Here is a 24,851-nt window from a genome sequence, read left to right as displayed (position 1 = left end):
GGCAGTGTCTGTCATGGGTGAGGGGAAAGGTGTGGCTGCACAGAGGCCAAGTGTTTTGTCATCTCAGCTATCCACTTCATGCCCAGCCTCCTCTAAGTTACGTTTTTACAGTCGTCACCTCCAAGTGTCATCCTATAAAAGGGATTCATTAGCAGCCCGTGTTCAGCTGGGGAAAATGACTTGATCACAGTGGCACTGAGTGCTGAAGGCAGGACTGGGTGGAGAAGCTGAGTCTGTAGGATTTCCAGCCCAGTCTCCACTGGTTCCTCCTTCCTGCTGACCCCATGGTCTCATTTAGTGGCACAGATTGGCCTTCTCTGTGTCGCTGGTGGCAGGCCAGCCCTGATGCTCCAGACTCCCAGGAGATTGCAGGAGAGGTTCGGCAGTCAGCATGCTGGCAGGTGATACAGGGCTTCAGCACAGTGTGTAGTTTGGAAGCGATTTTGTGTTTTCTAGGCGCCCATCTGTGGAGGAGAGCAGTGTCTGCGCGGGTCTGTCTGCTTACTGAGGAAACAGCTGATGCTCCCGTGTGGAACTGTCTGCCCTCTGCGTGTGTCATTTCATTTCCAGGCTGAGAAGCTCCAGGCCTTCTCAGGAGGTGGGTCCAGCCTTCGGGAGCTCTGCCTCCAGTCCCCGGAAGCGCCCTGATGCTTTGCTTCCTTGTGGGAATGAAACGTATGCCATGCCAGGTATACAGCATGCTGGCTGGGAGCTCAGCTCCCACTTCTGATTCTGGCCAGCCTCCTGAGGGCAGCATGCAGGGCGGCATGGTCTTAGAGGGTGTCTTGAGCCAGTTCTTAGTGGTCTCCTAACAGATGAGGTAGATGCCCCTACGTAGCAGTTCCGATTTTCTTAACTTCTTTGTGTAGTGTGGATCGGTGAGTGGAGGGCAAGCAGAGGGCCGTGGGCTCTTCATATCATGGGCGTTTCCCAGGAGTTAGGAGTAGAAAAGACACTTTGGACTCTTGATGCATGAAGTTCATCATCATTGTCCTAATCATCCTCTTTCTCATCATCCTCAGCCATGGGGACCTGGGGATTAAGGAAAATTTTTGCTGGATGTTCTAGGCAGAGAATGAGACAGCTTCTAACTCAGGTTGACCTGAGTGTTAATTCGCTCTTGTCAGTCCTTCTGAGATCCTACACTGGGCAGCTTGCTGATCCCCCCAAACACACAATTCTTGCATGTGTCAGTGCCTTTGCTCTTGCTGTTCCCTCTGCCTAGAATTCCTTTCCACGTTTCTTTGACTAGCACACTTCTCCTCGTGTGCTAAGCCCCAGCTCAAGTACCCCTTTCTGTTGTACAGAATAAATGTATTTCCAAGGATAATGTTTATCACATTCTAAAGTTGATCTCTTCCTTGTTTTCAAGTGCCCAAATACACATGCAACTTTGGGTTTATTGAGGGGAGGGTAGGCACACACAGCAAGGATAGTGGTGGGAAGTCATAACTATAACTGGTGAGTTTGTGAGATGATGGAGTGACTGATGGACTCAGAGCTTCTTTCTAGGCCAGGAGTGGCAATACATAGGCCAGGTGGGTCAGGGATGTCTTTGGTGTGTAAGCTGATAAAACTATCCTAGGAGAATGGACTTTAGGGTTAGATAAGACCTTAGTTGGAATCAGGCCCTGGTTGCAGCATGTTCTGAGGCCTCATCTTTGAGCCCGGTTTCTCTTTCTATAGAAATGTGATAATACAGTCTGCCCATTAGGCTTCTGTGGGAAGCATGTGGGGGTGATGTAGGTAAAGCACACAGTAGGTACTCAGTCTGGGTGGCTGTAATTGTGACCGTCCTGGCTGAGAAACTGAGGCCTTTAGGAGCAGGTATCTTAATCGTGTACAACTTTAGATCTGCCAGTAGGCCTAGCATGGTGCATGTGCATACTGGCTGCTCATTTTTTGTAATTGGTTGAATAGAGCTAATACCCTAAGGATTTTGTGCCAGGAGGAGGCTGGGTGAAAGTGGTAATTAAGGAAGAAGGCTCTGGCAATGGCATGTGTGTAGGGTGAGTTAGAGGTGAGTAGAGGTGTTGGAAGGGAGAGGAAGAACCTTGAGCCTCAGAAGTGAGGAGATAGCAAGCACACTGTGACGTGACCTGGTGGGGCCAGGTGGGTCATGGAGCCTCTCCTTCCAGTGTGGGCTCATGGGGCCGAGTGGGAAGGTAGCCTTGGGCAGAGAGGTGGGAGGGGCATGTGTGTGGGTAGAGGTACTTGTGGGTGTCTGTAGGTGTTGGGGGGAATGTGCATGCGTGGGTGTACATACATACACGTCCAGAGGACCCACCACTGACCAAAAGACACATTTCTGCCCTCACACAGCTAACAGTTGCACGGGAAAGAATGGCATTAATGAAATTATTACTTAAACATGTAGTGATTGGTCTGACGGGAAAATTCAGGGATTCTTTGGAATTCATACAAATACCTAATTCATACTTGGGGGCTTGGGGTAGGCAACTCGTTTTCAAAACAGCTTTTATCTTTTGGTCTTATTTATCCATAATAAGCATAATTTAATAATTTTTACATAGATAAATATGTTGATCTTTCCTTTCTTTAACATAACTACAATACCATTATTACATCTAAAAAAATTAACCTAACTTCTTAGTGTTCTCCAATATCCAGTCAGTGTTGAAATTTCCCTGTGTGTCTCATAAAAGTTTTTATAGTTGGTTTATTCAAATCAGGATCCAGACAAGATCCACCTGTTACATTTGGCTGACTTGTCTCTTCTAATCCATAGGTTCCCCTGCCGTCTTATTTTCTCAAGTAATTTGATTGTTGAATGACCAGGTTGTGTGTCCTGCAGAGTTTCACGGAGTCTGGGTTTTGCTGATCACACCCCCATGGTGTCAGTTAATTAGCGTGCTGCTGGGGCTCTTGCACACCCTGTAAACTGGAAGTTAGAGCCAGAGGCTTGAACAGGTTTGGCTTGACTTGGTTTCCCCATAGGCCTTTCACCTACTGCTTCAGCAGCCGTTAGTGACTGTGGCCTAGGCGGGAGACATGTCATTGATGGCAGCATCCACGCTAAAGCCAGCCAGTGAGAAGAGTCACCCAGGGAAAGGGAAGGGGAGGGAGGTAAGGCTTGGGTGAAAGAGAGGACGGACATGCCAGCACTGAGAAGAGCTCTAAGGAGCTGGTCACTGTAGTGAAAGAGGGCTGGGGTGGAAAGCAGAGGCAGCACTGAGCTGCGGGGACCTAGAAGGTCTTTTAAACTCTTTAAGCCTCATCTGCAGAGTGGACAGAGTACCTATGATCGCCTCTGAAAGGCCTGTGGAGATTCAGAGAGGTAGCGGATGCAGGACATTTAGCAACGGTGCCTGGCAATAGAAAGGGATTACTGGATGTTATTGGTAACAATGATGATGATGATGTGGAGGAGGAGGAGAAGGAAGCTTGGACTTTCCCCCCAGGTCCACGAAGCTGTTGAAAGCTTTTGGGCCAGAGGGTTATGACCAGATTTGCATTTTAGGGAGCCTTACCTGTTTGCAAGATGGAGGATGGGTTTGGGACGGGGATAAAGGGGGGCGAGACCGAAGTTAGGTTGATGCTGTTGTCCAGCAGGAGAGGGGGCCGGCATGAGTTGGTGATGCCAATGGGGGTGTAGGCAAATGGACTTATTGGAAGGTATTCAGAGAGCAAACACAGAGAAGAGGTAAGAGTCAAAACAGGTAAGAGGAGGGAGCCAGGAATCCAGGAGGGGGTAGAGGGCTTTGGCTTGACTCTCTAGAAGGAGGATGGTGGTAAATCTCTGGGACCTTGGGTCAAGCATGCACTCCAGTACCTATATATTTCTGTGTTGTGTGACTGTGTCTGTGCTGCTGTACTAATATATTCTGTGCATTTTAATATACACAGTAAAATAAAAATTACTTAAAAATCAGATAAAGATGAAAGAAACAATATTTTAAAATATCTTGCTATGATTAAAATGTCTCCTTAATCTCATTAGCTGGGAGAGCAAGGCAAAATACACACTCAGGGAAAGGTGCATCATTAGCAATAGCAGGTATATATCCACATCTCAAATAGTCTTCTTGATTATTTGATGTTTTTGGCCAATTTCTTTTCAGATCTGATTAGACTAGCATGGCTCTTAGCTCCTTGTGTGGCTGATGAAGAGCAATTACTAGATGTAGGGCAAGTGTCAGCAACCTCAGGCTCATGGGCCTTATTTACGCTTGCAGTACTGGAATGGCTCAACTTGTGAGTTCTTTGCAGGAATCTTTTAGAGCCACTGATTCTATTTTTATAAGGGTTCATTTGGCCTAAACCAGATTATACGCTCTTTGCCAGGCATCTATAAGCTGCAGTGTCACGCTGAAATGAACACACTGTTAGGGCACGCTGGTCACCCTTCTGCATTCTGTCCTCCTGTGCTTCTCTCAGGACACCTGGGAAGCTGTGCCTGACACATGACCCCTACCAGAGCCCCAGGGAGGGCACCAGGGGCCATCTGTACACTCAGAAGGACTAAGCTTAACTTCTTCCTTTTATCTTCTTTTATGTATTAAGAAGAAATAGAAAAGGAAGTGCAAGCACCATACTTAGATCCCTGGGTTGCTCTGTGACAAGCCAAGGGTGGCAGAGTGTTTTGTGCGAGGTGGTTAAGGCAGGTGAGGTCCTGAGCAGCCTGCTAGCATGTGGCTCCAGCCTGGGCTCTTGCATGCCAGGTACCCCTGCAGCTCATGGAGTCTGGCTGTTGAGGGGAGCCCCCTTTGTGCTGGAAAAGCCAGGGTGGGTGTGTGGAGGAGGGTGGGGGCAGGGAGGAGCTGGGGTGTCACATGTACCCTCTCTGACCTCTAAAGCAGTCTGCCCGGGAGCGAGGCCCCAGCTTGCCCCGAGGCCAGGTGTGTGGGCCTGTATGGGGAATTTGGCACATTTAACAGCATTACTTGCCATTAAAAATGAATTTGCATAAGATCACCTTCTCAGCTGGTCCTGGGGGCTGGGGGTCCAGGGTCCTCTCACTTACTGCCTGCTCATGGACATTCCCCTCCCACCAGCCAGGGCCCTGTGTACGTTTCTAGGGATGGCAGTGGTGAGGCCTCTGCAAAAGGAGGGGCCCGGGTACCCACCAGAGATGGGAACCAGATAATGGATTAACCAGGCAGAGTTGGTGGAAAAGAGATTTGTGAGGTTGTTTAAAATTGTTCGGCATTCTACAGGCTGTTTTTCTCTTGCTGCTAATCCTGGATTCTGATGAATCCACAGGAGACCCGTGGACTCAGACGTCATGCCTATGCTGAGCAGTTCCACCGCGACCTCACTGCAGCCAAATGTGCCTGGGAGGGAGACTGGCTGGAGGAACGTGGGCCCTAGTTGGTTGTTGCTGTAACATTGCTTCCTGAGCCTGTGCAGAGCCAGTGCAAGCATCTGCTCTGGCCCCAGAGCCCCTGCGATCCTTGGGAGGGGGCAGGCGCCTGGGCACTTGGGGGAGGGTGCGTCCGCCTTGACGGGACTGGCTGCTGCCAAAGGGAGCTCATTGGAGTCAGCTCCACAGTCACCCTGTGCAGTTCCCAGCCCTGGAAAGGAGGCCGGCTGTGAGAAGAGGCAGCGCTGCCGACCAATTAGGAGCCCAGGCCGCGTGGCGCTTTCCTCCCCTGAGTGATCATTTCCTTCTGAGGCTTGGTTCTGCCCTCTGATTATCGCGACGCGTTGCCTGTTTGGTTTTTCTCTGCTTAACTCCCACACTCATTTTGTGCATGAATGAGTACAATGAAACCAGTTTAATTTGCTGTTAATTCTCTGTTCAAAATATTCTCTTGTGTTTAAGGGACATGGTCCCTTTCATCTTTCTGCGGTGGTTCTGGAAAGAAGGCAGCTGCTGGGGTGGCGGAAAGGGTGGGGAGGGCGAGGGGCTGTGGGAGACAGGCACAGTTCTTTGCGGAGCAGGTGGGCACTGTGGAGTGGGACATCTTTCACAGCCTGTTTGGGAAGAGGGCCCGTGGGGGTGGGGCCTTTAGGCTTTGGAGCTAGGGGTCATTTTGGATTCTCACTGTGGGGTAAAGTTCATGATTGAGAGAAATACCTCCCAGTGGAGGGGTCATGGCAAGGGATTCGAGGGTGCAAACCCAAGCTGGCTTCTGTGGATCCCGTGTGTAGGCATGAGAAAATGAATTCTGCAGCAAGTCACAGTTGTGAGGTGGTCAGGGGAGATGGTGATGTAATTTACAGAAGGCAAACTTTAAAAATTGCTTTAAAGCATCTATGTGTAGTGTTTATACAATATGCTCGAGCTTAGCTAGTCTGAAAGAGACCTATTTTTTGACAAAAGTTGCTGGTTTTGGTCAACCGTGCCTAGCTCTTCCACCTCTCTGCTTTAACCAGAGGACCTTGGGGGAAGAGAGCTTTGTACCTGGTGACAGGTATCCAGTCCCCAGTGTCAGGGCTGTATTTTGAGTGACAAATGATCTACACAGGAGCCGAGTCTGCCGAGCAAAAGTAATGAGGGGGGCGGCAGCTTTGTGGCTGGTCACCCCGACAGTCCCTCAGGCCATGTGGGAGCAGAGGCAGCTGGGTGGAGGGTGGGTGAGGCTGATCCACCATGAGGGTCTGCCTCATTCTCCAGTAATTGCAGAAAGACCCCATCTTTTGGGGAGGCTGTTCTTTTGGATGCTTTATGTAAATTGAAGATGGAGGAGGTTGAGAAACCACCAGGGATCAGCTTCCCTCAATTTTCCTGCCTGGAGGTACCAAAAGTGCAGGTTGAGGGAGCCCAGGAGCCTCCCAGAGCCTGTCAAGCATTCTTATGGTGACCTAGCTGGGCATTCTTGATTCCCTAGGTAGGAGGGCGGAGCTCCACTTTGGAAAACACACGTGCTTTATCCATGATTTTAGCACATCTGTAGAGACTGCCTGCTAGATAAAGGTGCACAGGAAAGGGAGAAGAGCAAAGGCAGCCTGTGATGGGTGGATTTACAGGGGCCAGACAGTACGGCCCGTGGGACTTACCACACTCTTCTGCCTGGGGTTCTTTGCCAGAAGTGGGGAGAGAATTTCAGAGGCCCAGGATGCTGGGAAGCAGGGATCATTGGAGAAGATGGGGCTCTGAAGATGAAGTCGGGGGTCAGCTTGGCTGGGTTGTGCTCAGGGAGTGGTAAGGGCCACCCTCCCCTGCCCCAGGCATGGGGCTCCTTCTTACCTGCTTCACTTCCCATGGCCCCCTCTTGACATGAGCACAGTTTGGGGAGTTAGGGCAGAGATTCCCAGCAAGGAGTGAGCTGAGAATGGATACAATCAGGATCAATGTGCTGTTTGGGGGCACTGTAGTTGTACCAAGGTAGAGCATTGTCATTAAGCTCATCTGAAAGGATATGAAATGAAAATAAACACAGTGCGTGCCCTGTCATCTTGCCTTCTTTTTGTAATTAGGAAATCTCCTTCCTCACCAGAGAAGGCATAGTGACACTCATGTTCGTGTGTCTTACCAGGTATGTCTCTACCACAGCCTGGGCCCTCCTCACCTCTGGCTTCAGACCACCTCCTGAGTCGTATGGGTGGAAGGCTGAGAATGGTGGGGACAGGTCCCATGTTCTGCAGGCTGACACCAGCCTGGCCCTGCCATGCCCACTCTCTGCCACCCATTTACCATTTACCATCCCTTTCCTTGGCAGCCAGAATACTTGACCAGTATTAGCTACTGAGGATGGTCTGTTTCTGGAGCCCCGCTTCACAACCCACCCCTTTATCCTTACCAAAGAGTCTTGTGGTAAGGACACTGGTTTAATTAACTTTTCTAACTAACTGGACCACATAACATTTTTTTCCCTGGAGCATATATTCTTGTTTCCCAGTTCCACATATTACCCTTTGGGAAACATTGCTCCAAACCTTCCAATCCCTTATGTCTTCTCCCATCCAAATCCTTTGCAGAATCCGAGAGGTGCCTGTAGTCTGGCTCTTGCAGGAAATCTTCCCTGACCATCGCTGTCCTCCCCAGGGCCCTGATAGTTCATACCACTTAGCTCCAAGGATTCTTTTACAGACTGAGGTGATGAAAGTAGTTTTTCAGGATAGTCACAAGATCCAGGGTCATGGTTTTCTCAGGAACCTGATTACTACTTCCTGCTGGACTTCCAACCTTTGCTGTCACTTGCTACACTTCCTCACCCCAGTGCTCCAATGCACTTGAACTTAGGACTTCGCAAGTCAGAGAATTCCACAGCCTTCAGGCCAGTGCCTTGACCAGCTATCTCCCACCCCTTGTCCTACTCTCAGGCCCAGGGGCCACCCATCAGCCAGCTCAGGGCTTGCAGCAGCCTTGGCCATCCATGCACTGAGCAGGTGGTGAGTATTTACAATGTGCCTGGACCTGAGGATATAGGTGTAGACAAGACAGACCGTGCCCCTGGAGTCATGGAGGGAACATGCCATTCCTGGCTGGATTAGCTTCCTAGGGCTACCATAAAAAATTGCCACAAGCTAGTTGCTTAGAACAACAAAGATTTATTCTCTCACCGTTTTGGAGGCCAGAAGTCTGAAATCAAGGTGTTGGCCAAATCAATTCCTTCTGGAAGCTCCGAGGAATAATCTGTTCCTTGACTCTCTCCTAGCTTTTAGTGGTTGCTGGCACTCCTTGGTACTCTTTGGTTGTAGTTGCAGAAATTCAGTATTGGTGGTGACAGGAGCCTTGCTGTGTCCATTATCCCCCAGCTGCCCTCTAGGCTGTGGAGGGCGGGCAGAGTTTTGCCATTTCCCCATGATTCCTGGGTAGGCCTTGGCTTGTTTTGATTGAGCATCTTGCTGTTGGCTTCCCTTCTGAAGCCCCCTTTGCCCATCTGCTGACTCCTCTCCTTCTACCACCTGGTTTTGCTATGTTGCATTTTCTCTCAACTGATCTCCTTCATTGTGCCTCTGATTATGGCCCCATCAGATCAAAGGGGACTCTTCCCTAAACATGACAACATGTTTCTGTTGATGTGCCAAGTTTACAGACTCCCAGCTGACAGGAACACTAGTTACCCATGTGTCTCTGAAAATTCAGTAGTGGTGAGTGAGACTTGTGTTCCCCATGCTTCTTCTGTTTTCCTTCAGGCCTTCTAGGAAGAACTTAAACTCCTTCCTGAAGCTGGTGGAAACCAGTAAGCCAGAGAGAATGGCATCATAGACCAGACTTAGGCCAGTCATCTTCCATGGATATACTTTGCTTAGAGTACTCAATATAAACTATATTTAATTTTGTTTTTGTTCACTAAATATCCCCAGGGACACAGCTGGTGTCTTTCTGGTGTTCTGAAGGGTCACAAAGACTTCTGCAGAAGTTTGTAGGTGTACTGATAGCTCAAAGGCTATTTTATTATTGTATGTTAAAATAACGAATTAGTTGATTAAAAATTACATGAAAAAATTTAAATCTCACTCAACAAATTCTGTCTGCACATTTGTCCAGGCCAGACCCTTTTCCTGTCTAGATTTTGGGTGGGCAAACGGTAGGCCACGGGCACGATGAAGCCTGTAACCTGTTTTCATGCTGTAATGGCAATGGCAGATTTACATAGGTGTAACAGAAACCTTATGGCTCACAAAGCCTAAAATATTTACTATTTGTCCCTTGACGGAAAGTTTGCCAACTGCCAGCATAGACCATCGTAGCGAACATCATTCAGCCCAGCTTCTGGGTGGTAAACTAAGGCCACTTGGGAGGGTGTGCTCTTGAACAGGCTGGAGGACTTCCCCTAGAGCTGTGTTCTTTCCCAGCCAAGATGGTATGTTCCCTACAGAGGTCCAGGGAATGCAAGCCAAGGTCCATTTGACTGATGGTACTATGGCTAGTGTGTGTAATAAGATCTCAAGCAATAGGGCACATGCCTATCTCTCAACTGTCTTTTGAAGATGTGATGATGTCTGTGAAAACATTTTATAAATTCTAAGGGCTGTTTATTAAAAGCATATGTTAGCATCCCCTCAAAAATAAAATCTAGCAAGATATGGGTGAGATCTTTATGAAATGAACAGCAAGACTCTGATGAACAAAATTGAAGAAGAACTAAATAGGGGGATATTCCATGTTTGTGGACAGAAGATTCAATATTGTCAAGATGTCACTTCTTCCCAACTTGAGCTATAGATTCGATGCAATCCTAATGAAAATCCCAGCAAGTTATTTTATGGACATAGACAAAATGATTCTAAGGTCTGTATGGAGAGACAAAAGATGTCAAATAACCAAAACAATGTTGAAGAGCAGAGGTGGAGAACTGACACTACCCACCACTGAGCTTGAATGCTTTACATGGTGACAGAGGAGCAGCACAGAGGAGGGAAGACTTACTATAAAGCTGCAGTAATCAAGAGAGTGCGGTATTCCTTTTTTTTTTTTTTCTTAACGTTTATTTATTTTTTTGAGACAGAGAGAGACAGAGTATGAACAGGGGAGGATCAGAGAGAGAGGGAGACACAGGCTTCAGGCTCCAAGCTGTTGGCACAGAGCCCGATGTGGGGCTCAAACTCACGGACTGCGAGATCACGACCTGAGCCGGAGTCGGACGTTCAACCGACTGAGCCACCCAGGCACCCCGAGAGTGTGGTATTCCAAAAGAATACACATAGCAATGGAACAGAATAGAGAGCCCAGAAAAAGACCCCTACAAATATAGTCAAGTTCTCTTTTACAGAGGAGCAAAGGCAATAAAATGGAGCAAAGACCGTCTCTTCAACAATTGGTGCAGGAACAATTGGAGGTCCACATGCAAAAAATGAAGGGGCATGGGACCCCTGTCTAGACACAGACCTTACACTCGTCAAAAAAGGCATATATCGGGGTGCCTTGGTGGCTCAGTTGGTTAAGCATCCGACTTTGGCTCAGGTCATGATCTTACCGTTTGTGGGTTCGAGCCCCACATTGAGCTCTGGGCTGACAGCCCGGAGCCTGGAGCCTGCTTCTGATTTTGTGTCTTCCCCTCTCTCCTCCCGTCCCCCACTTGTTCGTTCTCTCTCTCTCTCTCTCTCTCTCTCTCTCTCTCTTTCTCTCTCTGTCTCTCAAAAATAAAAAAAAAGTTAAAAAATTTTTAAAAAGCATATATCTTAACTTTTTATCCAACTGTTTCAAAATAATAATAGATAATGAGTGATTATTATGGGCCAGGTACCATAAAAAACACTTTACAATAGCATCATTAGACCTTCATATTACCTTGAGAAACAGGTATATTTTACCCATATTACTGGTGAGAAATCTGGGGCTCAGAGAGGTTGTGTAGGTTGCCCAAGGTCACACTGCTATTATATAGCTGGATTGGAACCCATGTCTTCTGACTTCACCTCCAGTGCTCTGTTAGCTGCATCATAACTGGCTAGGTAGGGGTCCTTTAAATAAGGCAGGTGTGTATTTTCCTCTGCTGGTAAGTAAAGCTTTGCATCATTTTTTAAAAGGAAGGGCAGGTGTACCTAAGGAACATGGTGAAACATAAAACACAGCTCAACTGTCTCTGGCCATTTCTAGCCTTAACACTGAATTTTGGCTGTTGTAGAGTAAAGCTCCATGTCATTTTGCTGCGATGTGAACCCAAGATGTGAAGCACCAAGGGAGCTTCCAGGAGGGACACAGTTTGCTGTTTGCCAGTTGTCATCACATCATACGTTAGGGCAGTTCTTACGATGTGGGGAAATGGTGACCCCCCTCCTGTCCAAGAAAGCCAGCCTGTAGTACTGGTGATGGAAATCAGGAGGATGCAAAGAGAATTGACACCTTACCAGAAAGAGTGTACACTTGATTGTATTACTCAATTTAAAAATTAATAGAAGTCTTGGAACATGGCCACATTTAGATATTACCACTTGACTGTCCTTGGGAGGCTGAAGAATAACCATTCATGTCCCTGCTTACCGCCTATGCACTCTCCCCACCCGCATTCCAGAACTTGGCGTTCCCTCTCCAGGCCTCCAACACGTTGCTGCCTTTAAATTCACGGTCTCCTGGTACAGAGTTAGGGACCAATACATTGCAGATAAGCCTCCTCCCCTGAGAAGACTGTAGGCTGACGGCCTCGCTAGTGTCTTGTTCCCCCGCTGATTTGGTCACTGGCCCATTCACCCAAACCTGAATGGGCCCCCAGTGCTCTTACCCACATCCTGGGCACATTTCTGCCCCCATCCCGTAATGCCCTGAGCTGTGTATCCCATCTTCCCTTTTGCAAGCCCTCGCCCCTCCTATTCTAAACACAGGATGTGGGGCCTTCTGCGAATACACCAAGATGCTTCCACGTGTCAGGCATGGAGATGCTCATATTCCCAATGAATGCATGGGGCGGGGGGCGGGGAGGGCTTGCCCAGCCTCTGGGAGCTCTGACTAGAGAGAGGCTGGTCCTTGTCACTGGCTTTCCCGGGTCGAGGACCTAGGGCTCCAGCCTTGCTGCATAGGGCCCCATGCCTTCACAGTAACCCACGTGGGCTGCATGCAGGGAAGGGGATCTGTTCCCTGTGCCTGTCACTCTGCACTGTGCGGAGGGAAGTGGGGCTTTTGTGAGTTCTCAAGTGAATCTGCTGGCCCATTGTCTGGGCTAGCTCTCCACAGAACTCCACCAGCGCCCATGAGGACAGGGCGGGGCTGGGAAAGGCCGGATGTATTCCCAGCCAGGGCTGAAAACACTATTCATCCCAGAAACACCCTATTAAGCAGCAACAATGGCACAAGGAGGGAGAGGGGAGAGTGGGAACAAGGAGGGAGAAGGCAGGAGAGGTGAGAGAGGGGAAGGGGGGAAGAGGGCCAGGGGGAGGGGGGAGCGCAAGGAGGAAGAGCACCCACACGCAGAAGAGGGGGCCACTCGTCAGGTCCTTGTGTTCCTGGGGAAGGACTCAGAGCTTTAAGGAGCCACATTTCTCCTAGGGAGACCCTGGCATGCTCAGTGGGATTCATAAGGGAGATGAGAGGTAGGATATGCCCACCAGGGAGGTGACAGCCCCCTTCCCTCCTCTGTGCTGCTCCTCTGTGACCATGTAAAGCATTCAAGCTCAGTGGTGGGTGCTGTCCCATTAGGACGGTGCCAGTGAGGTGGTGGGGCTGACAGAAGAGCTGAGGGAACCAGAGTGAGGGGGAAAGAGACTATTCAGAAGGTCCTGTCCCCTCATAATCTGAAGGGCTGACGTGGAGAAAGGGAAGCAGTTGGTTTTGGGGGGAGGGGCTTTCATGGTCACAATAAGGGCCAAAGAAAGGAAATCCCAAGGAGCCAGCCTTCTGACATTTGGACCAATCTGACAAGAAAATGGCCAGCTTGGAAAGGTAGTGAGTGACCCGTCTTGGGTGGTATGTAAACTGACACTGAATGGTCAACTGGTGAGGGTGCTGTATCAGAGGCTTGAGCTTAGGATGGAGGAACATACCAAACTTCTGGAGCTTTTAAACCCAGAGAGGTTCTGAATTGAGAGTGATGCCCAGATTCGGGACCCAATCCCCAATGTATCTGGATAGGAAATTGTGAATGGGCAGAGGAAATCTGGGCAAGTCATTGTGTCTGAGCTGGAAAACATGGAACAGAGCTCCAGATCCTGAAGCCACTGGACTTGATCTTTTCTCAGTTCAGAAGGAAAAGAACTGCAGGTGTCGTTTTTCCCGAAGCCTGTTCTTTAGGCCAGAAAACCGAGAGAGAGAGAGAGAGAGAGAGAGAGAGAGAGAGAGAGAGAGTGTGTGTGTGTGTGAGTGAGTGTTGAGAGGCACAACCCTCTCAAGGAAACCTCTCCCCCAACCTAGAAGGGAAATGCAAGGCCAAGTTGATGAATGAACCTCGCCTTGAGCTTCCAGCATGGAAGAGGAGGTGACTTCCAGGCAAGAGCCTCAGTCCAGAAAGGCCTAGAGTGATCATCCACCTTATCCACTGTCTACCTGGGGGACTGGGCAGAGAGAGAGAGATCCAAGCTTATAGCACATGCTGATGGCAGAGCCAGGCCTAGACCCCAGGTCTCCTCTGTAATTGAGAGTGCTCTCCTAAGCCTGGGACATCCAGGTTGTGATGCTGAATTTATCCAGTTCCAAAGCCCTGGTAGCTGTGGGAGTGTGACAGCTTCTGCCCTGGGAGGTTTCAGGCATCAGACTTCCCCCTGCCCTCCCTTCCTACTGCAGAGGGCAGATCAGGTGCTCCTAACCAGAGCTGGAGCTGGACCCTGCGGCCACCAGTCTAGCTTGCCTCCAGTTGTGAAAACCCAGCAGGATGCTTTGCAGGCCAACAAGGGAACTTTGCCTGGAGCTTCAAATCCCTCTGGAGACATTTCTGCACAAAGGCATGCACTGCAGGAGTTTTTCAAGGCTTAGGGAGAACATTTGTGGCATTGAAACCATTTGGGATCTCAGGAAATGCTGGATGTCAGGAGCCAGTCAATGCTATTGATTGGAAAACACAAATAGAAGTCTTCCCAGGGCCCTCTCCAGACACCTTGGCGGTGAGAGAGAGGCCTTAGGGGCATTAGTGACAAGCAGGGCTGGACAGGCTCTCCCTGATAAGGAGAAATAGAGTGGCAAGAGGTCCATTCCTGGGGGCAGGAGACATTCGTGGAGTTCAAGGGGTGGTGCTGGAGAGGCCTTGGGCATCACCCCATTGACAACCCCCACCCCCCCACCCCCCCACCCCCCCCACCCCCCCCACCCCCCACCCCCGCCAACCACACAGCTCAGACAGGCCAGAACTGTGATCTCACAGCTAAGATTGAGCCATTCCCTGGCAGGCCCCTCCTGGGGTCAGCTCTTGGTGGTCCATTGCTTCCATCACTGCTTGCCTCCCTTTGACCCTCTATGTGTTAACAGTGGTCATGCGATGCAACAGGACAGGGTTAGACCTAGACAGACAGCACCTTGCAAGTAGTTCAGAATCAGTCCTTCCGGACAGGGTAAAATGATGAAAGCAGACAGCGATTGAGCACTGCACTGAGTGGTGGCTCTGTACCAAGGTGAGGGTGGGGCAGACTTGGTGGCTGGAGTCTTAAGGGAGGCCTTCTGAAGGAAGAATGATCGGGCCTCTGTGCCTTGCCACCTCTGTGCCTTGCCACCTACAGCCTTTGAACCCAGTACTGATTCACACAGCTGGGCCCATGGGTCAGCTCTCCAATGGCTGTGTATTGCCACTGCTGGGTGATCTGCAAGGTACCTGTGGAGGAAAGTGATGTCACTTGGTCCTGCTGTCATGGAGCTCGCAGGACACTGGCCAGGAAACTGCAGAGATGACATGGAACACAGACCCTACAAAGCTGAGGTGCTAGTGGGGATGGGCTACATCTTCAGGGGCAGGAGGAACATAAAGGCTGGGTGGTCAGGCAGGCTTCCTGAAGGGGGCGAGAGGGGCCATGGCTGGAGGAGTTTGGGGGGTGGACAGTTAGGGTGTGATGAGGATAGATTCAATCGGGGGGACCTGGGTGGTGGGTCTGGGGGCTGCATTAGATCAGGCTGGCTCTCTGGAGAGGGAGGGGGAGGCCTCTGTGTAGGAGTGGGGTGGGCAGTGAGGAGGCATGAGGCCACGTGCAGAGAGAGCGGTGGCATGAGGCACAGAAGCCCCAGCACAGGACACTTGGAAGAGGATATCGGCAAAAAGTGTTAGCACCTGGTGGCAGGTGTGCTTTGGAACAGCCCTAAGGGTGTTCTGGTGGCTCCTGGAGACTCAGGACCCCCAGTCTGGTCCAGGGTGTGTCCAGGAGAACATGAGAGCCTGCCTGGCCAGACCCACACCCTCCTTTTCTGACTGGTGGCCCCTCCCCTGGCACATCCCCTAAGCCCTCCCCCCTGGGGGCACCTGGTTTTCTCTGACTGCTCTCAGTGTACTTCAGAGTCAGTTCCCAGTGCCAGCAACTTCAGAGACATACTGTGCCACAGATCAATCCAGGATGAGGGCACAGGAGGGCCTGGAAGGGGAAGCAGACGGCAGCGTGTTCCTTCTCATTAACGAGCTCGGGCCACCATCCATCGCTGGCCTTCATTAAGACTGCACAGAGTCATTTTGCATGGGCATGTGGGCTCTCCTCCCTGCTCTTCTCCCGGGTGATTGATGCCTCTGGGGGCCTGTACCCCCAAGAAGGGAGAGGCCCTCTTTCCTGTGCCCACGATAGACAGGAGGCAGCAGGCTTATTCTGCACAGCTCTTTTTTGTGTGTGCCACTGGTGCCAACTCATGGGTATGTCCGAGTGGCTGGGGCACAGATTTCCTCTCCATCAGAACCCATGGTGATGGAAGAATGGAAAGTGCCAGGCTCCTCAATTTTAGTAGTTCTTCGACATCACTCACAAAAACGCAAAGAGGTGAAGCACTGAGCGGCACTGGGCTCCTGGCCAGGCCTGCACCATCAGTGGGGGGTGTTGATTTAAATGATGTCCTCAGACCACCGCATCCCTGTGTGGTTTCCTTTTCTCTACTGGTGCCTTGCGTCTCTCTCTCTCTCTCTCTCTCTCTCTCTGTCTTTGCTGCTGCTGGATTGGGCAGAAAGGTGTGCCCTGTGTTGTCAGGGAGGAATCTGGGTTAGGCAGAGGTGAGGGCCTGAGAGCCAGGTTGGCTGTAGGTCTGGTTAAAGGTCCCAGGACACTTGATGGCCCGGCAGTAGGCAGGGCAGTCAGCAGTCATGCCTGGGCCGGAGGCAACCTCAGAAGTCTGCTTTGCCTTTTCCCACTCGCCTGATCTGGCTGGTTTGGCTTGGGCCCATAATGTTTGATGCCAGAGATGCCTGGAGATTCCTGACCAGGGGTGGTGACCCCCAGTTCTCTTCTTGGTTCTCTGGCTGTGGCATATTTTCAGGCACAAGAGGGGCACACGTGGATCTGAAGGGGTGTCTGGCCATCTTAAAGGACAAGGGAATACTGATATCAGAATGGGAAAAGGGAACTGAGACAGAAGGAAAAGAAGGCAGAAGAAGGAATTTGGCAAAAGAAAGACTGTTTGGGATTTTTGTACCCCAAATGGAACGCTTCTGGTCTCTGTGTTTCCTTGTTCCTGTGTAAGTCTCACATGTGCAGGGCTCCTCCTATGTTGGAGAACATACCTGGGGCCCCCATCCATCTGTGAGCCATGTGGAGACAAGAAGCTATGCTCAGGGTGGGGAGGCCAAGGTGAGGGGGGCCTGGGAGCACAGAATGAGTGCAGGCTGTGCAGGGGCATGGGGGTGGTGTAGGGGTGCATGGAGGGTCCTGGTGGCCAGACCTTCATGACAGCAGTCTCCCGCAGGCAGGGTCCAGCACTGAGCTTCCTCTCCAGTTAGACAGGAATACTGTTGACGCTGTAAAGAGTGAGCCCAGCCGACCCAAAACCTCAGGAAGACTAGCAGCGTGTTGTCTGGGAGGGTAATGGGACAGACACTGTTGTCACCCTGTCTTTGTTCTGAAGAACTACCCGGACTTCGCCCCCTTCGGGAAACCTCCAAGGGTTGTGGAGCTGCTTGCTGACCCCCTTCCCAAGGGCTGTGGATGCAAGGAGAGACAGACTCTTGTCCTAAGTTCTTGGTGGCCTTTCCAGAGAGAGCCCTCTCTGGTGGCTCATGAGATAGTAGATGGGAGAGGAGCCCACTGCCTGGCACTGTCACGGGGAGGGGAGCAGGGTGCAGAGGAAGGCAATATGGGGAGCACTGGGATTGGGGTGTGGCCCTTTCATGCAGAGCAGAGCCAGTGATGAGTGCCTTGAGTGCCAGCCTCACATGCTCTGCCTCAGTTCCAGGGCACTGAAGGGAACACTGGACCCAGGAAAGCCCAGTGCTGCTTCCTGGGCCTCAGTGTGTGTCTGGGGGTGGGGTGGGTGGGGAACCACTCAGCTATTTGGGCTTCTTCTTGTTGGCCTTCCCCATTGCTTCAGACCTGACGGGGCCACACAGGGTCCAGCTGGTCCTCAGGAGGAGCCGGCCAGACAGTCATTTAGTGAGCTCTTGCCCGGGCTCCTGCCCCACCCCAGATCCCTCATTCACAGTGTGTGTGGGAAGAATGAGGCTGCACTGAGTGGCCTGTCTGTGTCTGGGCAGGGGGTGGCTGAGGAGAAGCTAGTGTGGCACCTCCATCAGCTGAGGCCAGATAGAGCCAAAGCCCATCCTTCAGAAGGGCCTTTGGGTGGGAGACAGGCATCTGGCCCAGTCCCAATGGGTGTAGCTGAGGACCTTGGGCCATGAGAGACTCTGCTCCACACCAGGACCAAACTTGGGACATAACAACAACTGCTGTTTGAGGGTCGACAGCAGCTTGTCAGTGGCCGGGAGAAGTACTGGGTATGAATACTATCTCATTGGCTCCACACAAATACCTTGTATGAGGTGTGGGTGCTCTTATCTTCATTTAGTGGATGGCTGAGCATAAGCCTCAGGAGCCTGAGCACCTTGCTCAAGGTCAGACACCTGGATAGCGCTGGAGCTGGGACTCACACCCAAGTGTGTCTGATTCCAGTCCCATGTGACCAGGACTCTGCCACTCTGCAGGTGGCTGCCTCCCGTGTGCCTGGCTGCAGGACCTGGCTTGAGAGGTACAGGAGATGCGGTGCTGCCTATCCTGGGTTACTAATGTGAGCCCTGAGGATCGTAGGGGCCTGGCCGGAACACATAGGGGCCCAGAGAGGTGGCGGAGGGGAGATGAATGAAGCGGCTGTTTACCAGGGTTTGCATGGGGAAAGCACAGCACCAAGGATGGCAGAGCACTTAGAGACCAGTAGCGATGGGGCACCTTTCCCACCCGCAGCCTGAAGGCAAGGTGGGGGCCCTGTTAGCAGACCCAGGCTGTAGGAAAGGGCCACCAGCCTCTGCACGCTCTGCAGGGAGGAGCCAGGGATGTGCCTTAGCCCTGCACTCCCCACACCCTCCTGGCTCCTGTGCTGAGGGGCCCGGCTGATGCCCCTATACAGGTCTCTAAAGGTCTGCCTTCTGGGACAGAACGAGAAGGAGAAGGGTGGCCAGTGGATCTGGAGGAGAGCAAATGAAGACTGTCTCTTACCTGTTAGAAAGGATGTCTGAAGGAGACACCGGCCTTGTCTTTGTCTGTATTTGCCAAGCTTCCCATGCGGGACCTGAGTATTTGTTAGAGGAAAGCTTACAGCTTTATTTCTTGGCAACTTACCCTTCTGTTACAGATTAAACTGTGCCCCTCCCCTCTGCCAAAAGAAAGGTGTGTGGAAGTCCTAATGCCCAGCACTCTCACATTGTGATGTTATTTGGAAATAGGGTTGTTGTGGATATAGTTGGTTAAAATGAAGTCATGTCGAAGTGGGATGGGCCCCTAATCTAACATGACTGGTGTCCTTGTGAGAGAGTCACATGAAGACAGAGACACACGGGGAACAGTATGCGCCGCAAAAACAGACATATGATGCAGCTGCAAGCCAGGGAGCACCAAAGTTTGCCGGGATACCACCAGAAGCTAGGAAGGATTCTCCCCTACAGGTTACAGAGAGGGCATGGCCCTCATGACTCCCTGATTTTGGACGTTGCGCTTCCAGAACTGAGATAATACAAGTCTAATTCAGGCCACCCAGGTTGTGGTACTTTGTTGCAGCCCTAGGAAACGAATATGACTCCTAAAGCAATTTCCGTGTTTTATTAGCAAAAAGCATTTGCGAGGTACAAGTGTATGCACGGCTAAGTCACCAGAGGACCAAGCCAAACCTGGGGATTCAGGAGGCAGAGTTTCCCTTTGGTGTTTGGCCATGTTTCTTAGAGACCACTCTAAGAATTAGGAGCCAGAAGTGACCCTCTGAGGCCAGAGAAGAGAGGAAATTCTCTCGAGCCATATACCAAGTCTGAGGCCAGGCTGGGCAGAGAAGGCAGCCCATGTGAGGCTTATCTCCAGCCTGATCCAGCTCCACAACTGAACAGCTCATGTCCCGTCCCCATGCTCTGGTCTGTTGCCCTGTGAGCCTCGGCAGTGCCCTTGGAGGGAGGGAAATCAGAAGCAGGGCTCTGGGCCTCATGCTTGTTCTCGGGCTGTGCCCTGTGTGGACCAAGCACAGATGGAGACCTGTCCCAACTCCTTGAGGCACACTGCTGTGCTGTGCCCCACCTTCCTTCTATGTACGGTAATTGACTGCACCTTGGAACAGAAAGAGAAAGGTGTGTGTTGCCGGTTGGGGGTGGGGTGGGGGTACTGCACTGATCTGTGCATTCCTTAAAAGAGCAAATTTCACAGTTTGTAATTTATCATTTAAATGCCTGTTCTGACTCATTCAGTCCATCAGTCAGCAGATGGGTAGGACCAGCTCATCTGTTTACTCGGTGTTATCTCTCGTCCCCACTGGCCACTACGACACATCCAACAGTGGCGACTTCTCTAATCATAGCTTCTCTTACCTAGCATTTTATACTTGGCAAAGAGAGTAAAGAAGTGTTAGTCCAATGGGTATCATTAATGATGTGCAGAGCCTCTCTCGGCCTGGGCTGGCTGGCTCATGGATGCAGGCGGGAATGCCTCTACCTGTGAAGATCAGGCTTTGACACTCAGAAGAGATTTGCTTTGCTTGTCAGTTGGTAACCCAGGACTCCAGAGTTGACTGAGCGTTTTGCTTAGTGTGGCCATATTGCTTCCAAACCGTTTACATTGGCACCAGATGGCTGGGATGGGAGCTTCTGTTGAGATGTCGTTGAGGAGGCGGTTGCTGTGGTCCCAGTGTTCGGGGGCGAAGCCCCGGATCAGAGAGGTTGCTGAGAATGGAAAGAGGTGTACAGATCAGTGCTGCAGAAGGTGCTGAAGAGAAAGAGTCCCCGTGGTGTGGCGAATGATCTGATGAGACTCGGGGGGGAACAGGGAATCGAAGCTAAATGCCTCTGAGGCTTCTCTCCTGGGCTCCAGGGAAGGGTGGCAGGAAAGTTTGGGCAGGAACCGTGTGCACAAGAGGAGACATGGAGAGATTTACATGGGCTGGACACATGGGATGGGATGTGAAAGGCTTCCTTAGAATGCTTGCTTGCTTTAACTAACCTTTTGTATCTGTGCAGAGCCCGGACCGGTTGTGCCAGAATGTGGGCCCTTGAGGCTGGTTGGTGTCCTCAACAGTTCATATTCAACCACTTCACCCCAAACCCAGAGCCGGCAAAGCCTCTCTCTCCCCTGGTCCAAGGAAGCAGCTTGAGGCCGAGTCAGAGGCCAGAGGCGTAGGGATGAGATTACAGGGAGGCTGGCCTGAATTGGCAGCAGGAGGTATGGGTGTGGTGTGAAGCTGAGGGTTAGACGCTGTTGGTTCTGGGACCCTGTCTCAAAGACTGAGGATTGGGAGGGGAGCCACGGGGGCATCGTTCAGAAATTCTGTGACAACAGGCTGGCTTGCCCGGTGAGCACAGCACGTGGAGACAGGACACAGCCCTGAGGAAGGTCGGGGAAAAGAGCTACAAAGGACTCTGCAGGGAGGCCAGGCTGAGTCCTTGGCAGGCTGCTGTGATGGACGGAGCAGGGCCAGGGTGGGAGCACCACAGGAGCCTGAGGTGGTGGCTGGGGGGTGTGAGCTCCAGGGGGTGCTCAGACTACTTGCTGAGTCCAGGTCTGGAGGGTAGCACGGGCCTCCCTGGAAAGACAGAGGGCCTCGCCGTGGTCAGAGGTGCCCAGCACATTCTGGTCCCTCCACACTCAGGATGTGGGAGTGGGGGCGACTGTGTGATACACAGACTATTCCTGCCAGTATGAACTCAGTCTTAGGGCAGGTGTGTGTGTGTGTGTGTGTGTGTGTGTGTGTGTGTGTGTGTGTGTGTGTGTGTGTAGGTGTAAGTACATGGGGTGGTGATCCCTGTGCTTTCATCAGCTAGGGGATGGGGAAGGAAGGAGGAAGTGCCAGCTGTGTGCCAGGCTCCAGTACCCCTGTCATTTTATTCACTGCTCACAACTCTCCCTGGGATTCCCCTTTCCTGCCATTCAGAAGCTGTAAATGCAGATTTACCTGCATGGTTATTTGATTAATTTCTGTTTTCCTACTTGCCTGCAAGCTCCCTGAGGGGTGGGATGTCTGTCTGTCCCCTGTTCTGTCTCTAACGCCTGAACAAAGCTCATTCTGCCTGCGGGAGTGGCTCAGACAGCCTTTGCTGAATGGATACCGGAGTCACTTCATACCACCCTGTTTCAGACCTCTTCCAACCATCCTGAGCCCTTGTGAAGGCTCAGGGAGGGAGTTGGGGCTGCAGTGAGCTGCCCCTCGACTCAGTGCATTGATATAATAACAGCTTGCTTCTTGCAACTACACCTGGTGTGGCTTCTAGCTTCAGCAGTTCTGTGGGCCCCGGAGGGCAGCCCAGGGCAATGACTGCATGGTTGTGCTGGCCCTCCTCTGCTTGGAAGGTCCACAGACTCGCCTTATCGGATGCACACAAGGCACTGCTCCGAGACGGCCTGGAAGCCCCGATTCCATCTGTATATGTTGTCGTATATTGTTACCACCACGGAAGGACGTTGTAAATATTTTCAGCTGAATGTCTGATTAATGTCTCTCCAAAAAGAATGGCAGAGCTGTAAGGAGAGGGTTTATTTATCTCTCTTTCATCATGATGGGTATCTAATTCATCCCAAATGTCAATACATCCCGAGGTGCCAATCCAGACAGAGACGGGAGCCGCCTGCAGAGCCAGGCAGCAGCCGCCTCTTCCTCCTTGCAGGGGCTCTGACCTGGCCCTTCACCCGGACCTCTGGGCACTGGCCCCCACAGTTGGAGGGGGCACCTTGAGGGTTTCTGTATCGAAGCCACTTCAAGGAGATTGTTCCTTGGGAAACTGGGGTCTCTCTGCCAGGCTTCTCATGTGCCTGGGTTCTCAGGTTCTTGCCAGTCCAGCCAGCTCTTGCCAGAGGCCCCCTTCTGTCTCCCCTCATGGCCTCCCCTCTCCTCTTGCTCAGTCTTCCTCACCCTCTTGTATGTTTGGGGTGGCTCCCACTTGGTTCCCATCCACCTGTTTCTGCCGCTGCCCTTGTTGCCCCTGGGGAGTCACTCCATCATCTCTGTCCCAAGGGCCAGGTGGAGCTCTCCATCCTCCCCTCCCCACCACTGCTCACCACTGTCCAGGAGACTGCAGCATCTCCTTTTGCCTCCACGCAGTGTGAGTCTCTCATTCTCCCTGTTGGGATGGGCCCACTCATTCCCCATGTGCAGAAGAACCCCATTCATTCCCTTGAATTTCTTTCTGTCTTCTTCTCATGGCCTCGGCCAGAATAGGATGCCAAGTGTAATTTTTTGCTTCTTGTCCGTCCCTGGACTAGATCACGAGTCTTTCCAGGGCACCCACCTCTCTGATTTGCTGCTGTATCCTCAACCTGTTCCTCCTTGGTCTTTATAATAATGCAAGGAAGAAGGTAGACAAGATATTATTAGATATTTAATATCGTTAAGTCTTACAGATCTCTTATAGGTGTCTTACAGATAGCACCTTTAGGGTTTTTGCCTAGCAAAGGAAACTGCAGCTTGGAGTGATTAAGTGGTAATAATAACAATAGCATATGATTTGCAGTGCTTTATCTCCCCCTACCTCCCCACTCCCCCCACCCCAGTCCTGTGTATTGGAAAACTCTAGCCCCATTCTGCAGATGAAGAAGGAAGGAGGGAGTGATGACTGAGTGAGGGATGTGGGGGAGAGGGAGGGAAAGAAAGAAAGAGAAAGGAGGGAGAGAATGGGACAGAGAGCGAGTCGTGGAGGTGGGATCCCGACTCAGTCCGCCTACAGCATCACCGCCTCTTCCCCTCTCCAGCATTCCTCCCTGCCGTGGGCAGTGAGGACATGCTCCCAGAGGGCAGAGGCCAGGCGGTGGGTGTGAGTTCCAGAGTTGCATCCCCTGTAGGCATCAGATCTGACAGCAACACATGCACCTCCAGCTGGTTGGTCCCCACGCCACTGTTTGAGAGCAGAAGTGATGGTAAATATTTAATTGTGCTTCCACCATAACTTTCTGCCAGAGCTCTCAATATGCTTTATAAATGCAAATGAGTGCTCTTTTCCTCTCCAGGGATATGTAAACCTCCTCAAATCACTTTTATTCAGCCCCCACCAGAATGTAATGCCATAATCAGGAGCGCTCTGTGCCAGAAAAGAAACTGCCCTTAATCATATCGAGTGGATGGTTTATGGTTTTGTGGTCTTCTGTCTCCACGGCGGGCAGGATGCAGGGAAATGGATTCCTCTTGCTGCAACTTCTGTCCAGTAGGGTGGATGGAAAACATTATTTAGAAATAGTTTCAATTATAGCCCTTGAGCAGGCGACTATGAATAAAATGAAGTCTTAGATTATATTAATGGGACTAACAGAACACACTAGTCCTTGGAGGCTTTAGGAATGAGGCTGATTCTTATTTTTGATTCTGGACTCGGTTTCCCTTGCTGCCTGCATCCTCTGCCTGTCCATCACTACTTCACCTCGATCCTGAAGTTAAGGCGGGGTGATGCATGATTCTGGCGGCTGTTGTGGCTTCTTGGGTTTATGAGCAAGGCCCCCACCCTTCCCTCAGGGCCACAGTAGAGCCCCTGGAAGCCCAGATCAGCCTGGTAGGGAGCACCCTGAGGTTTGAAGCTATAGCGTCAGGGTGGGAGGCTGTGTGGCCTTGCAGAAAGTACTGCACCTTTATGTGCCATGGTCTCCAACTCTGTCAAATGGGTTCACTAGCCCCTGTTCAGGGCCACCTGGCGGAGCCATTTAAATCATAGAGATGAATTTCTCCAGAGCCTCATGGAGTGTCTTCTGAGAAGTGTGTTATGTAAATTTGGTGTGTCATGATCATTATTAGTGCTGTGAAGTGGAGATGAGGGGGAGAGGGAGGGTTGGTCCTGGAAGGGACCGGCCTCCCCAGCTGTCAGAAGAATTGGAGGAAAAAACAAACTTAAGAAGTCTCTTCCAGTGCTTGCCTTCCTTCAGATATGCACAGTATGACTCTCAACACAAACCCAAGCTCAGACGGGCGAGAAAATACAGCTTTATTTACTTTATCCCCTTGATTTGCTGTTTGAGCCCCA

At 51.2% G+C, this 24,851-nt stretch overlaps 1 protein-coding gene across 3 annotated transcripts in view; it reads left to right on the top strand.

The window, feature by feature from the left end:
* Positions 1-492: 492 nt before the first annotated feature.
* Positions 493-24,851, top strand: part of EPHB1 (EPH receptor B1) — a 322,262-nt gene continuing 297,903 nt past the window's right edge. Inside the window, exon 1 of one of the 3 annotated variants that reach the window (XM_042999022.1) lies at positions 493-598. In XM_042999022.1, coding sequence (XP_042854956.1) covers positions 520-598 — 79 coding nt within the window. In that variant the 5' untranslated portion in view covers positions 493-519. Of the gene's footprint in view, positions 599-14,721; positions 15,189-24,851 lie in introns of those variants that run through there. The other 2 variants (XM_042999024.1, XM_042999023.1) reach the window with 2 other exon arrangements.

Source organism: Panthera tigris, chromosome C2 (genome assembly GCF_018350195.1).
Source record: "Panthera tigris isolate Pti1 chromosome C2, P.tigris_Pti1_mat1.1, whole genome shotgun sequence".
Classification (NCBI taxonomy): Eukaryota; Metazoa; Chordata; class Mammalia; order Carnivora; family Felidae; genus Panthera; species Panthera tigris.
Note: the sequence above shows the minus strand (reverse complement) of the source record. Positions and strands in the feature narration are given on the sequence as shown.